Genomic DNA, 14,701 nt, shown 5'->3' on the forward strand with positions numbered 1-14,701 from the left:
CCCCAGGTTAAGAACCCTTGATTTAGATACTACTCTTGAATGCTTTTGGGAAACATCTTGGGGTTAATGTCTCACGGTTTCTACACTTTACCAGGAAGCCATGCGATAGTGTAAATAATAATAATATAAAAAAAATCTAAATACATAGCAATCGAATGAGAATAGTAAGACATGTTTCTAGACGCATTACTTATTTTCCCCGTGCCCCATTATCGAAATGTAAAGGCGCAAACTTTGGCAAAATTTCAAGAAAAGTCGCCAAAATAAGCTAGTTTTGGCGAGTAATGAAAGACATCTTTCGGTTTGCAGATGGACGCCCTACCACATGCAGATGTTGAAATCGCGCAGCCTTTCATGTATCAGGAAGTCTTTAAATTTGGCGCTTTCTTTAAGTTTTGGCAGATATTAAGAACCGATAACAGAGACACGAGAACAAATAAGTGTTGCATCAAAAAAATTTTTCAATATGCTCTTTCAATAGCTACTCGTTCTCCTTTTTTTTAACACTATGTATGTGGTTCCCTGGTTATGCTTGTACTACACTTGACTGTTGGGAAATTATGTCTTGCACCATTGTTTATGATGTTATTGTTGATGCATAATATGAATTGGATTGCAACATATTACAAAATATAATCAGATGGTAGACTCCAAAATTAAATCTCAAGCTAAAACAGGAGAGACTTAAATTTTTCAATGCATTGCATAACTAATTCGGAAGTAACAGAAAAAAAACAATCATTATTTTTTTACGAGTAAGAGTTTAAGAAAATGAGCAGAAACAGTATAAGAAACAAAGTTCTAAAATCGTTCATTCTGCAAAATACCATTGCAGCATTCTGGGGGGAAAAATCATGATTTTTTGCAAATACACAACTAAGCATGCAATTTCGAAACAAAGACGTTTTCCATCGGTTCCGAAATTGCAAGTGGTGACCTTAATCGTAGATCTCATTGATGAACGGGATCGGTAGATGATGTAGCAAAGCTGATCCCAGAATAAAGATGCGGGCTCTGCCTCCCGCCCGGCCCAGTGACGTATTGATTGGTCAGAGCTATTTTTAGAAACTCACCGGGTCCTTTGGCTCCGCCCTTCATCAACCGGCCGAGACGGAAAATAACAGCTCGCTCGTATTCTTGCACGACCTGAAACGTGGAAAAACAAACACATATCAGTACAGGCATGCATACATACCTATGCATTTGACAAAAAAAAATGCTTTTTTAATTTATTAATTATGGTGGAAAAAGTTCGAAATTTCTCCATAGAGATGAGTAAATTAGTTCTGCAAAATAAATGTTGGGATTTTTAATTCAAATCAATTAGTCAGTGTACAGTAAATTAAGCAAAATAAAATATTTGCAACTTTTCACAATAATGTTTTGCGCACAGATGCATACCAGCTCGTTCATAAAATACACCGGCAAAAAGAGAAGATTTTTTTTTTTTTTTTGCACAATTTTTCTTAACAGTTTTTATAATACTAAAAAATATTTTAAATGTTTTGAGGTGGACATGCAAGTGTGCAATTGCTTGTCCCAGAAGCCCCAAGCCCCGTCCCCCCCCCCCCGACATCTAAAATAGATGAACCGTGCAAACGGTAGGTGCAAGGGACTTCGGGGGTCATATGTGCAGTTGCTATAAAACAGTTACGCGTTACACGAAGCGATTTTATTGCAAAAAAAGTGACAATTTGATTAAGAAAAGTTTATTTGAATGCAGAAGACTGTCAGATTTTTTTCGAACACATGCCGATTGCCTCATTCACCAAAACATTCTCACTAAACATTGCAGTGATGCATAATTGCGTGACTACTAAACGCAACAAAACCAGATTTGTTCGTCTCCTTTTTTTATTGCTTTTTTCCCTTAATTTTATAACATCAAAAAGTTAGTAGAATATTTTCAAACAAGTATGCATGTATACTACTACTATAAAACTGTTAAAACTAATTCCTGTTTTTCCCCCAAAAAATATTGTATTTCTATTTAAAAAAAGTTGATCTATTAGAAAAAGTTTAGAAAAAGTACTGATCGTATCATTAGCCAAAACAATTATTGTTATTTTTCATTACAAAATTATGCTTTTATTAAGAAAAGTTTGTTTGCATGCAAGAGGGAATGAGAAGCAAAAATTTTGTCGATTGCATCGTATGTCAAAATATTTTTCGTCAAACATAAAAAAGAACTTGTACACACACTCACAACAACAACAAAATATTTAGATAAAGTTTGCATGCATTGGAGGCAATGACTTTTCTTTTTTTCCTGTTCTTCGTTTTTAGTTCTTTTTAGGTTTTTATCAATTTGTCAAGTTCTTTGAAATTTGAAATGAAAGAAAAAGAAAAATAACTGATGTGTGCACCATATGACTTCTTCTGACGCCAATTTAATGATAATAATGCCTTGGAGTAAGCAAAGAAAACACTTTAAATATTTTTCTCCCCTAGTTTGTCGCTAACAGATGCAAAAAAGCCTTTTAATTTCCTCAATATCGGCAACTTTAACGTGCTATGATGGATAGCTCTCTCACGTTCGCCAAAAGCGGCAAATTGAAAACAGCTTCCAAAAATAATTTTTATCGCCAAATTTGTCGCCGACTTGGCGATACATTGCCAAGTTGACGACAAAACTTAGAGACAGAATACTTATTTTACTACGTAAAAGAAAGTAAAAAAGTTTGCATGCATTAAGTAACCAGAAACAAAAGATTTGTCCGATTGCATCATTGGTCAAAATCTTTGCATATAATCATAATGCATCTAGTTGCTTGAATTATTAACGAATTACACAAAATGACTTTTTTTGTATAATATTTCTTAGAAGTAAAAGAAGGGGGCTTATGTGAGAAATTGTTTCCTATTTTTATCTTGAAAAAATATTGTCAATTTCTCAGAGCAAAATTCTCCCTATAATTGAATAGCATTTTCCTTTTGTAATGGAATTTTTATAATATTTTTTTATAGTAATGTTTCTTTACTTAGTGGTATTTATAAAAAATATCATCAGTTGCTCACAGGAGCCCTAGAGGGCCAAATGCAAACAATGGTGGGACACATCTTAAGATTTAAAAAAAATGGACAATCATCCTATTTCAAAGTAAAATCTCTTTAGTGTGAAACATTCACAAATATAACAATTACATAGAAGGATTTTCAACCAAAAATTCACCAGTTTATTAATAGAAAAGCATTTTCCTCAAAATATTATAATACAAATATTTGCACAGTAATTAGTATTAGGCAGTCAAAAGTCACAGTAAAATTTTTAAAATTTTATTGCTTGTTCTGATCATCGAACGGACATTTTCGAGGATTTTGCAAAACCAATTAATAAGCAATATGAAAAGCAAAAACGTACTACACTTACAAGACTACACCGTACAAAGAATATTTTATAAAAAAAGATAATTCTTAATAAATATTGCTATTAAGCTTCACGCAGAGCATGATAATACATTTGAAAATGATTTCAAGCTTAAGTTTTTAGTTAAAATAAAATATTTTCTGGATTTTTATTTCCCGTCACTTTTCTATAACACTAACTAGTTTACCTACTATTTAGTAACAAAAAACATTAACAAAAAATAAATAAAAATAAAATACTTAAAGTTATTTAACAATAAATTTGAAAATTTATTGAATGTTTGTACGTTAAAAGAAAAGCCTATAACATCCTACTCTTACTACACTAATATTTTATAGTATGGAGAGGATATGGGAAACGGTCTGGTGCTGTAGTTAATGTGATTAAAAATTCGAAGAATTGCAGCGCATTAGGTATGTAGTTGCTTTGTTATGTGTCGCTCACATTTAAGGATTTTGTTTTATGAAATTCCCAAAATTCAGGCCTCTTGCCAGAGCAGAAATAATTAATGCACAGGCTTTTACGCAGTATTTTGTGTTAGAAAGTTACCAAATACCCATGCTAAACCTTACCGTCCTGCGGAATTTAAAGTTTTTCGTAAATATTCCTTTCAATTTATTTTTTTCTAAAATTCTCAAAAAAGTCTCTTGCCAGAGCGGATGATATGAACTCAGAGTCACGAAATTTTGCGCAATAAATAGTGTTAGCAGTCAAAAGTTTTCCGCACTAAGGCTAAGTGCGATGCAGAATTCGATTTTTTTCGACGCACCCTAATTACACATATGTTATTGTTATGAAACGATTATAACACATTTTTAAACCTTGGTGGTTTTTTTTTTTTTGAAATACAAAGAACCTCATTTACCCGAAACTCTTGTAACCGATAAAGCTTGACCACGGAGAGATGGCGGATAACCTTGAAGTAGAAACATCATTTGTACTAGGTTTTTTGTTGTTATTTTGTAATGGATACACTGTAAAAAAAATCCGGAAACGTTTTCTGAGTATATCGTGCAGCTGTGGTTCATGAAAGTTTCAAAAACGTTTCTGAGTATTTCGGAATCCTCTTTCTGTAATGTCCAGAAACGTGTCTGAGTATTTCGGAATCCTCTTTCTATAATTTTCAGAAACGTTTCTGAGTATTTCGGAATCCTCTTTCCGTAATTTCCAGAAATGTTTCTGAGTATTCTGTGCAGCTGTGGTTCATGAAAGTTTCGAAAACGTTTCCGAGTATTTTGGAATTCTCCAAACAATTTTCAAAAACTGTTTCCGAGAATTTCGGAATCCTTTTCCGTGATTTTTTCTAAAACATAATTCTTTATTATAGTATTGCATACCATATCAGTTTCAATTCTTTCATATCTAAGAGCAATAATACAAGCAATTTTAGAATTATTCGTGGATTTTTTTTTTTTTTTTTGGAATTTCTAATGACAAATAGCATGGTTAACAGCATAACATATGCACAGTTATAAATTTTTGAAAAATTATGAAATAATCTAGTAGTTTCATTCCTAATCACAAAATCGTCGGGGAATTGGAGTGGGGGTACGTTCTGAAAAGTGGGGAGTTGTTTTTTGTTAAACAATCTTAAACTTCAGATTTTCTCTCAATATTTTCAAGACAAAACTATCAACATATTTTTATTTTTAATGCAGAACTTAAAAACATATCTTGTATCAAACTTGATAGCTTTTATCTTCGTATAAAATTTGACAGGACTTACATACCCTTCGCGTTCCGGAATTCGTTCACCTCAAGTCAATTTCTCTGACGAACAAAGTGTACCGAAGAGTACCAACAGAGAAATTGATGAATTTAAATATGACACCAAGTCCCCCTGCTGGAACCATTCGGGTTGATTCTTCTGTTCTTGCCCTTTTCCAGCTCATCACAAATATAAATACTTATTCAAAAAAGGTTACTGATTTTATTTTATTGTGTGCGCAAAATGCATTATATATTTTATTTATTAAAACATTGAACTCTATTACATGATTATTCCATTTCATATATACGAGAATAACCCCTCCCCCACCATAAAAGTGATGGTGCACCCATAAAATGCTATGAAGCGCCCACCCCCCCTTGAAAAAGCAACATCATATACATTATAAATCAAAGTATCACATACATTATAAATCAAAGTATCATATAAATTATAAGTCAAATACTTTAATATGGTGTAAAAATACAAAATTATTTATTAAGTCTTTTTTTTTTTCTTTTTTTTTTTTTTTTGCTTTTGGTAAAATTGAGGCTCGTAAAACGAAAAAAATGAAGACACTTTTAAATACATATATGTATCTATTTGTTAAATAAATTAATACACATTTAACTAATTTAAAGCGTTTCGCTAATGCAAATATTTAAAGAGATATCGTCATTTAGATAATACTGAAGCACTATGTTCCTAATTACAAGAGATAGGTTTTTTTTTTTTACTTCATACAATCTAGCTACACTGTTTACAAGAGATGAAAACATGCAACCTTAAAGACGAACTATCAAACCTGACAATTGCATATTATAACATTTAATTCATAATGCTTGATACATAGCCAAATATTAACTGAGATTGACACATAAAAACAAAGTACACAATAACACATATTTAAATTTTTTTATAATCTTCAATTCATAAATTTTACAGAATAAAACTAGACACACTTGCACTTTAAATATGTGTTCTATGTAATGTAAAATATTTTCAAATTGCAATAGTTCACAACGAAAAAATAATACTGAAGAAAATAGTTTTTTTTTAACGAGATTTATATGAACTAAATCTCTTTAAAGTAATAGAGTTGCAAAGCGACTTACCTATTCGTCGGTGGTGGTCTTTTGCAGGCTTTGGTCACCAAAAAGGTGATTTTTATGACAGAATAAAATTCTGCCAACAAAAATACCCATTTGGTAGAAAGAAGAAAAGTATCCAAGAAAAAAGTAAATTACCTACACAAGTTATGCGAAGCAATGAATTTACATGGCGTCCTCTCGGTAGTTATTTGGTTTTCAATTTCAGTTTGTATTCCTTCCGCGAGCATGCGTCGAGAATTTGCACTTCGTACTTAAAAATAAGTGACATAGCTTCAAATTCAATCTTATGACGATACAAAGGCAAGAAAATATAAGACTTTAGAATTATCTTCAGTGAATTCATGCGAGGAACAAAACTTCTACTAATCCCCTTGATGAGTGTTACTTCGCATACATGAGTCAGCACTTGTTTTCATTGCGTGCTTTCGAAAGTTTCAGTTTAGATTTTCTGCTGGACTATAAAATTGTGAGCTGCGCATGCGTCGACTCTTACTTTCTTGCTATACGGGAAACGTTTTTGATTATTTCAGAAAACTGCGGAGGGCGTACGAATCTGTGTATTACGGAAAACTTTTTTATATATTCAGAGAGTTTTCCGAGATTTTTTACAGTGTAGGATCATCAAGAACGTGTATCTTACTACTCACCCGCCATCTCTCCAACTTGATACTCATTATGTTATATTTCGTCGTTGGTTTAGTATTAATTTTGTTATTAAAAATGATCAAATTCTTGTTTATTAATATTTTCAATATAAATTGAGACGTACTTCTATTCTGCGCAGCTTTTATTTAATTAGTATTATGCTTACTTCTATTTTAAAAGCTATCTACAATTACTACTAAATCACTTATGTATTCATTGTTTAATTAATTCATGTACATTCCTTCATTTAACATTTCACTTATTTATACATTCATTCACTTATTTTCTTACTCATTTACTATTTTATTCACACATTTATTTATTTTTTCATGTATTAATTAATTTGTGTTTTCGTTTACTGTTTCATCATCCATTCATTTATTCTTTTATTTACTCGCTCATTTGATCAAATACATTTTAAATAATCAAATAGAAAATGTTTCATTAGAAAAGCATTGTATTATTCATTTTCATCATGAAAAAAAGTTCCATGCTTTTTTTTTTTAAGTTAAAAGTTATTGTCTAAGATTTAAACAAAATGTTTCAATGCAAGTTTTGTAATATAAAACAATGTTATTTCCTTGTGCACCGTAAATTTTTTTTAAATTTTCAAAACAAATTCAAAATATGTTAGTTCTGAAAAGTTATCACTTCGCTTTACCCCATATTCCCTTACCCTACAATTAAGATGGGCACAAATACCAAAAAGCTGTTAAAACGAAGACTTCAGACATTGCAATACGCTATAAGACATCAACGACTAAAAGCACGACTGTGTTCCAACCTGCTTTGAAATTAAATACGGGATCATCATTAATGGACTTTTCAATGGAAAATCATCAATATGGACTTTTTTTCCTTCAAAAATATATTAAAACAACATCTTACCTTTACGCAGAACAATAGTGATACCGGAAACGTGATGATGATGATGAGGTAGGAAAAGCAAGTTAAAAGAAGAGCGCATAATCCAGGCCCCTCATTGGAGTTCGCTAGAAAAGAAATCAACAAATAATTCTCAAGAATTCACAATATTTACATTGTGTTATCATTTTTGCAATGGGTCGTTTCCAAAATTTTAAAAGTATTTTTTTTCTGAAAGAGCATGCTTAAAAACATAGCTTTGACCATTTTTTAAATAATTTGCTTACGTTTAATAGTTTTAAAAAATTACTTAAATTGGGACGCTTTCATTGTTTATGCTTCTGCCGATGACATCACAAATGATGAAATTCCATTCAGTGTTGCCATTCACAGAACAAAATATTTAAATCGCATCATTACTCACGTGTATTGGCAACGATATGGTTGATAGCACGCGTAGAGCGCAATTTTAATTTGCGTCTTGATTATCATAACGTGGAAACGCGATAGAAAGACGCGCCAAAGAGCATCATTTGTGACGTCATCAAGACCACGCCTTGTTTGAAAATTGGACAGTTTAAAAAATTAAAAATAACTGTTGGGAAAATAAAAGTATTTTCTGGGTCCATGTTATTTTTTTTTTTTACTTATTCTATCAATTTCAGTGACAAAACGTTCTACTTTTGACTGAAGGAAACAACTCCATTGCACAATGCTAAAATTGACTTTAAAAGATATTATAAATTTTTTTGTGATTTCTCATTAACCCAAAATCAGTTAAAACAAATGTGCTATGATATTTATACATACATCTATGGATAAAATTATAAGAACGTGTTGAAAAGGAGTATTATAACATTAAAATAAGCATCAAGTTCAAACAAAATCAAGCATAATTTACTTGCGATTAGAGAGTATTAGAAACTTGTTAGCATGAAATTAAATAACAATAAAATTTGTTAAATCACATATTAAGACAAAGGTATTTATATGAAACGAGGAAAAAAGTATAAGGACGTTAACAAATATGTCTCGAAATAAACCGATATTCTGCAAAATCCCTTATTTTTCGCTGCTCAAATGAGCATTACAATAATTTATATTGGTTTACTAATTAATTTTAAAATGTCACGCATATTACGTAGATTGAAGCCAAATTTTCAGTTAAAGCAAACAAAATTTCTAAGCCTTTTGCAGAATATATTCCTAATTGAAGGACATATTTTTTGCTTTCAGCAATTTAGTCATTGTAGAAAGCGCAGCATGTATTGTGGAACATATATTGAATCATTTTTTGCTGAGAATAAAGCTCATAGATCTGTTTACGTCTAGATAGGTCAATCTGCTTGCATAAAGCAGTCTAACGTTTAGTGTGGGTTCTCCCACCTATCCCCTGCCTCATAAACACCCTTATTCGAATATGTTCTTCAGGGATAACTAAAACTAAAGCCTTGAATCGGAGAAGAAATAGCAACACGTCCGTCATCTTGAAGCGTGACGATGTTCTCATTCTTTCTATGGCGAAGTAGCACGTTTTTGCTTCTAAATTGCTAACTCTATATTGTTAATATACATTCAAGAAGCATCACAATCAAGAAGTAAAACATTCTACGTCATTATAGCAGAAACAGGAAGAAATAAGTATTAAGCCCCCCCCCCTCCGATGGCGGTCGCGTCGCTACTTATTCTATGATTTTTGGGATCATCCCACTACTTTAGCCCCTTCCATTTTCTGGTAATGTATTATTAAAAATTATGATGACGCATATTTACTTCCTTTTACAAAAAAGGAAGTATTGTATTCGCGAAAAAATTTTCACTCAAAAATGGGCCCTAATTTCCATTTTTCTCACCCCCGAATGAATGTTGAGTGTTTTTTTTCAACCCGACCACACGTGGATATATGCCTAGGAACATACAGACACCCGAAATATCCATTTTGAGGACCCCCCGAGTTAATTACAACGAATTTTCTCGTGACGTCCGTATGTACGTATGTATGTGCGCATGTTGCGTATGTGTGTATGTATCTCGCATAACTCAAAACCGCTATGTCCTAGAAAGTTGAAATTTGGTACGTAGACTCCTAGTGGGATCTAGTTGTGCACCTTCCCTTTTGGTTGCATTCGGATGTTCCTAAGAGGGTCTTTTGCTCCTTTTTGGGGGGAAATCATTGTTAATTTCGATGTAAACTCAAGTAGTGTTATAACTTGTCGGACACTTGGCGATATATCGCCAGTCTTTCGGTCACAAAGTTTTGTCACCAACTTGGCGACAAATTTGGCGATTTTTTTTTTTTTTTTTTTTTTTTGCGCAATCACGATTGCTTATTGTTCTCATTTGACCGTTTTTGGTGTCCGTGCCTTTTTCAACTTGGACCAGAAGCCTATGCAGCACCACCGCCCACCGTCCTCTGCTGGCGGCGCGGCGCGGCTGCTCCGGTTTTGAGCTGTCCGCTTCTCCAGGTCGGAGGCGTCCATGTCCTACACACACGCACGTTCACACACATACACACACACGACTTCACACACATACCCTCGCCTACGTGCATACACACAGGTCTACGCACACACACAACTATGCACACGTAACCGCCCAGGAGGAGAGGCAGACTTGGGGGGGGGGGGGGAAAGGAGCCGTTTCTAGAAACAATAACTCCAATGAGTAGGGTCCTGTCTCAGTTCGTGATTGCGAAAAACATAATTTGAATTCAAAATTTCAGAATTCAAATTAATTTTTTTTAAATTTGGTTTCAGTTTGGCCATTGTTGGTGATATTTAGAGAGTAAACAATTGAATCACATTAAAAGTACCAATAATGGGGAAATGACATTGAATTGGAGTAAAAAGAAGTCATGTGATGCACACATCAGCTCGTTTTTTTATGTTAGTGCTTTTCTTTTTGAAAAACACTATCATTTGGTGAAAAGGTAGACATCATGAACGAGTTGAACTGCAATATAATGTAAATAACGCATACGTAGTTAAATATAGGGGAATGTGGGACTAAGTGAAACGATGTAATATGTACTCCGCTTTTAGCGCCACCTATCTAGAAATATTTTGATTATGTTATAACCACGGCCCCAAGCGGAATTCAGTGAGGCCATGGTTATAACACATGAAGTCCATTCTAATCAAGTTAAAATTAACTCTGAAAATCTAAAAATATAATACAGGCAATTTTTAAAAAATGATACTCATATTGAAATATTTTGATGTAAGTCAATAATTGTTTTTGTTCTTATTAAATGATAAATTTGTAGTAACTAACATTTTAAATAAAAACTGAGACCTACTAATATTCGGTGCAGTATTTATTTGTTTAATTGTAAGCTTATTTGTACTTTAAATGCTTTGTATGGGTAGTCAAGTGCATGCGGGGCAAAGTGGATGGGGCAAAGTGAAATAGTTCATTTCATTTACTTATTCAATACTTTTTTCAAATCACTTACTTATTCGTTTATTAATTATTTCATTTAAAATTTCCCTTATTTATTCATTCATTCACTTATTTTCTTATTCGTTCACTATTTTATTCACTCATTTATTTTTTTTTCTCATACATTCAGGCATTTATTTATTTATTTGTTTATTGTATCATTTCTTTTTCACTTATTCATTCATTCTTTTATTTACTCATTTATTTAGTCAAAAATATGTTTAATAATCGAATAAAAAATATTTGATTAGAAAAATATCTTATTTTTTTACTTCGCCCCATGAAAAAAAATAAAGAATTTCTGTTTTTTTTTTTTTTTTTTTTTGAAGGTGCAAATTTACTGCTAAAAATAAAAAAGGTTTCAATGCATGTTTTATTATAAAATATATTGTTATTTCTTTATGCACCGTAATTTTCAGAGCAAATTTCCAATTTGTTCATTTTGAGGAAAGGAAGTTACCTTAACTATTTCGCTTTTCCCCAAATTCCCAACATGTGCATTTTTTCTCCCACGTTTTACTAATTCACGGTTGTTACGAGTAACGACTAACATGAGCAAATTCATGAATTTTTGTCACTTCATACTATCCGAGTTTATATGTGTGTATGTATGTGTGTTTAACAGCATTTATCTCGAGTTATTTTTTTTTCCAATCATAAAACAACACCTCGAACGCAGGAGTATCGGCCATTCACAGCTATGCAAAATCATAAAAACGAGTTGCGCAGGAAATGTCTGAAAGCTTTACACTTCTCCGTACTCGCTGACACCATAAACAACTGGCACATCTTGTGGGAGAAGAAAACGTGGAAGAATATAAAAGAGTGCCAACTCCCTTCTTTTCATAACCTCGAGGGAGAGAGAGAGGCCTGCTCCTCCTCCGTTCGCGCTCCGAGGAGGGTGATTCGGTTAAAAAAGAACGCTACAGTTTGTTTTTGGAAGATCCATGTTTCACGCACACAAGACGCCGACCTGACCATGAGATGGAAACATTCTCCCGGGCTGCACTGAAGAATATACCGTGGCCTATCTTCTGGACCATTGGGAAGAAATAAATGGTGGAGAGAGTGAAGCCTTTTATTTTTAAAGAAAACATCCTAAGTCACATGGTCCACATCACAATGGTCCATATCTTCTGGACCAGTGGGAAGAAATAAACGGTGGAGAGAGTGAAGCCTTTTATTCTTGAAGAAAACATCCTAAGTCACATGGTCCACATCACAATGGTCCATATCTTCTGGACCATTGGGAAGAAATAAACGGTGGAGAGAGTGAAGCCTTTTATTCTTGAAGAAAACATCCTAAGTCACATGATAGCATTAGAAGTAAAGTATTGGATACAACCAGGTTTCTTTCATTAGTTTTACTCAAAACGGGTCACTCATTCAACACATTTAAATCACATGACTTGGGATCTTTGCTTCAGCGTTTCCTAAGCCAGAGATTGGACTTGCTGCCTCCAGTTACTTATTACAGTTACTTAGTTCTAGACTGTCTCGAAATATAGCCAGTGGGTGATTCGGAAATTTTTGAAGACAAAACCCTTAAAATATTGATGTTAGTAAAATTTTGGGGGTGAAATAGGATTTGCTAATAGTGTCGAGAATACTTAATTAGTTGTCAGTAGAGCTTAACATTTAAATCTTTCCTATAAAAAAATCACGAGTCATTTGTCATTGGCATGGACAGGAAAATCCAGGTTAATGACAAATAGGAACTTGAATGAAATTATTGGCCAAATAATTGCAGCAAATTTCCCTTCTGCGGCAATAAAGGTACATGAGTGAAAAAAAAAAACCTTACAAATTTTTACACAAAAGGTAATTTTTAACAGAACAAATATTGTTAAGCTCATGAATATTCTACAAAAATTTCATAAATTCCTTATTTACATATAGCGAAAATTCAATTGCATGGTTAATATTCCGTTGATTTTTTTTTTTTTTTTTTTTGCAGCGTAAACCTCACACTGCCAAATTTTCACCCACGAAAATTTTCTGTGGTAATTAATTTTTCATACTTCCTGTGGTATTTTTGGGTTTCTAGCCATTGTTTCCCTTTTTCTACAATAAAGCTCGAAGTAAACTGTAGTCTATGTAGTGTGAAAATTATAGCAACAAACAACGGCGTGATCAGACTTCTATGCATTTTTGACTCAACACAAGAGAAGAGCGATAGATCTTCGTCAGACTCAAATGGTAAAGAAAGTAAGCATCAAAATATTTTAGACGCTCGTATACGCTCCATAGTACTCCAGGTAATGTTTTCATCAAGTTTAATCAATCTTTATTCCGATCAAAAGCTTCCGAGGAAACGAACGCTTTCAAATTCTTTCATCTGAGGACATTGTATTCATAAGTAGAGCTTTTTCAGCATGGCTTCAGGGCTATCACCTATCATCGTCAATGGAAGCTCTAAAACCAGCACTTTGCAATGAGAGACTAAATTATTTTAATGTAAAATATGTCAGGAAGTATGCAAATATTTTCAAGCTAAGAGTATCGAATGTGCGAGAGACAAATGCATAAAAAAAGGAGCAAATTTGCTTGAAACCGTTTGAGCATGAAACTTCATCAGAAACAGGCATATTAAAACTCCGCCATTACAATATTATTTTCGCGAACCCTTGAAAACTTCTCGCGAACCCCCAGGGGTTCGCGAACCACCGGTTGGGAACCGCTCATAGATAAACCCTCATGCACAAAAATGCAATACTTACTATTAGTTTACTTACTAAGATGTCCCTTCTAGTCAAAATCAGAACTGTCCAGAAAAATTCAAAATATTTCTCTCGAATTTGATATTTCATGCAACTGCATACCATATTTACAAATAAAACATTGAAGTTACGTTTCTTTTCTTTTTTTTTTTTGAGCAATTACGATTGCTAATTGTTTTCACTTGACCGTCCTTGATGTTTGGTTCCTTTTTCAACCACACCATCCTCTGCAGTCGCGACCAGGGTTGCCAGACGTCTCGGATTTCAAAGGACAGTCTCGTATTTTGTAAAATTGTCCCGCGTCCCTGGGAACTTCGATACGGGACGGCTAAAGTCCCGTATTCTAGCTAATAACAATACATATTTTGCAAAATGAGACATTTTTTAAGGGAAAAAATAAAGTAAAACAAAAAATTTTGAAATAAAGAGCAAAAAGAAAATCATGTGGCACCAAACGCAAAAATTATTTTCGTTTTAATTTGGTTTTTGTCTTCGAAGAACCATGAGGAGCTGAACCATTGCTTCCTCTTTGCTCATAGATTAATGTTAGAAGTATAACTCTGCTGATGCGTAGTCAATCGCAATGAAAACGATTTTTATACTTTGATCGGCGACATTTTGCAAGGTTCAAGGTTCTGTTACGATTGAATTTTTCAGATTTATCATGAAGAGGTGTTCTACGTCGGAAAGCACCCCTTGAAAATACACCCCATATTCAGTAATAATTCTCAACCTCAAAAAGATCCTCCCCCCCCCCCTTCACTCCTAGAAGCCTGTCCCGTATTTACTGTTCTTAAATCTGGCAACCCTGGTCGCGACTCCTCCAGGTAGCCGCTTCTCTTGG

General features: G+C 33.3%; 1 protein-coding gene across 3 annotated transcripts in view; it reads right to left on the reverse strand.

Moving 5' to 3' along the window:
* Nucleotides 1-14,701, reverse strand: part of LOC129230062 (band 7 protein AGAP004871-like) — a 115,922-nt gene that overhangs the window by 32,170 nt on the left and 69,051 nt on the right. For all 3 annotated transcript variants that reach the window (XM_054864451.1, XM_054864449.1, XM_054864450.1), the window contains 2 exons: nucleotides 7,721-7,824; nucleotides 1,074-1,146 (listed from right to left, as the gene is read on the reverse strand). In XM_054864451.1, the coding sequence (XP_054720426.1) occupies nucleotides 1,074-1,146; nucleotides 7,721-7,824 (177 nt within the window). The remainder of the gene's footprint in view (nucleotides 1-1,073; nucleotides 1,147-7,720; nucleotides 7,825-14,701) is intronic.

The sequence above is a fragment of the Uloborus diversus genome, chromosome 9 (assembly GCF_026930045.1).
Source record: "Uloborus diversus isolate 005 chromosome 9, Udiv.v.3.1, whole genome shotgun sequence".
Taxonomy (NCBI): domain Eukaryota; kingdom Metazoa; phylum Arthropoda; class Arachnida; order Araneae; family Uloboridae; genus Uloborus; species Uloborus diversus.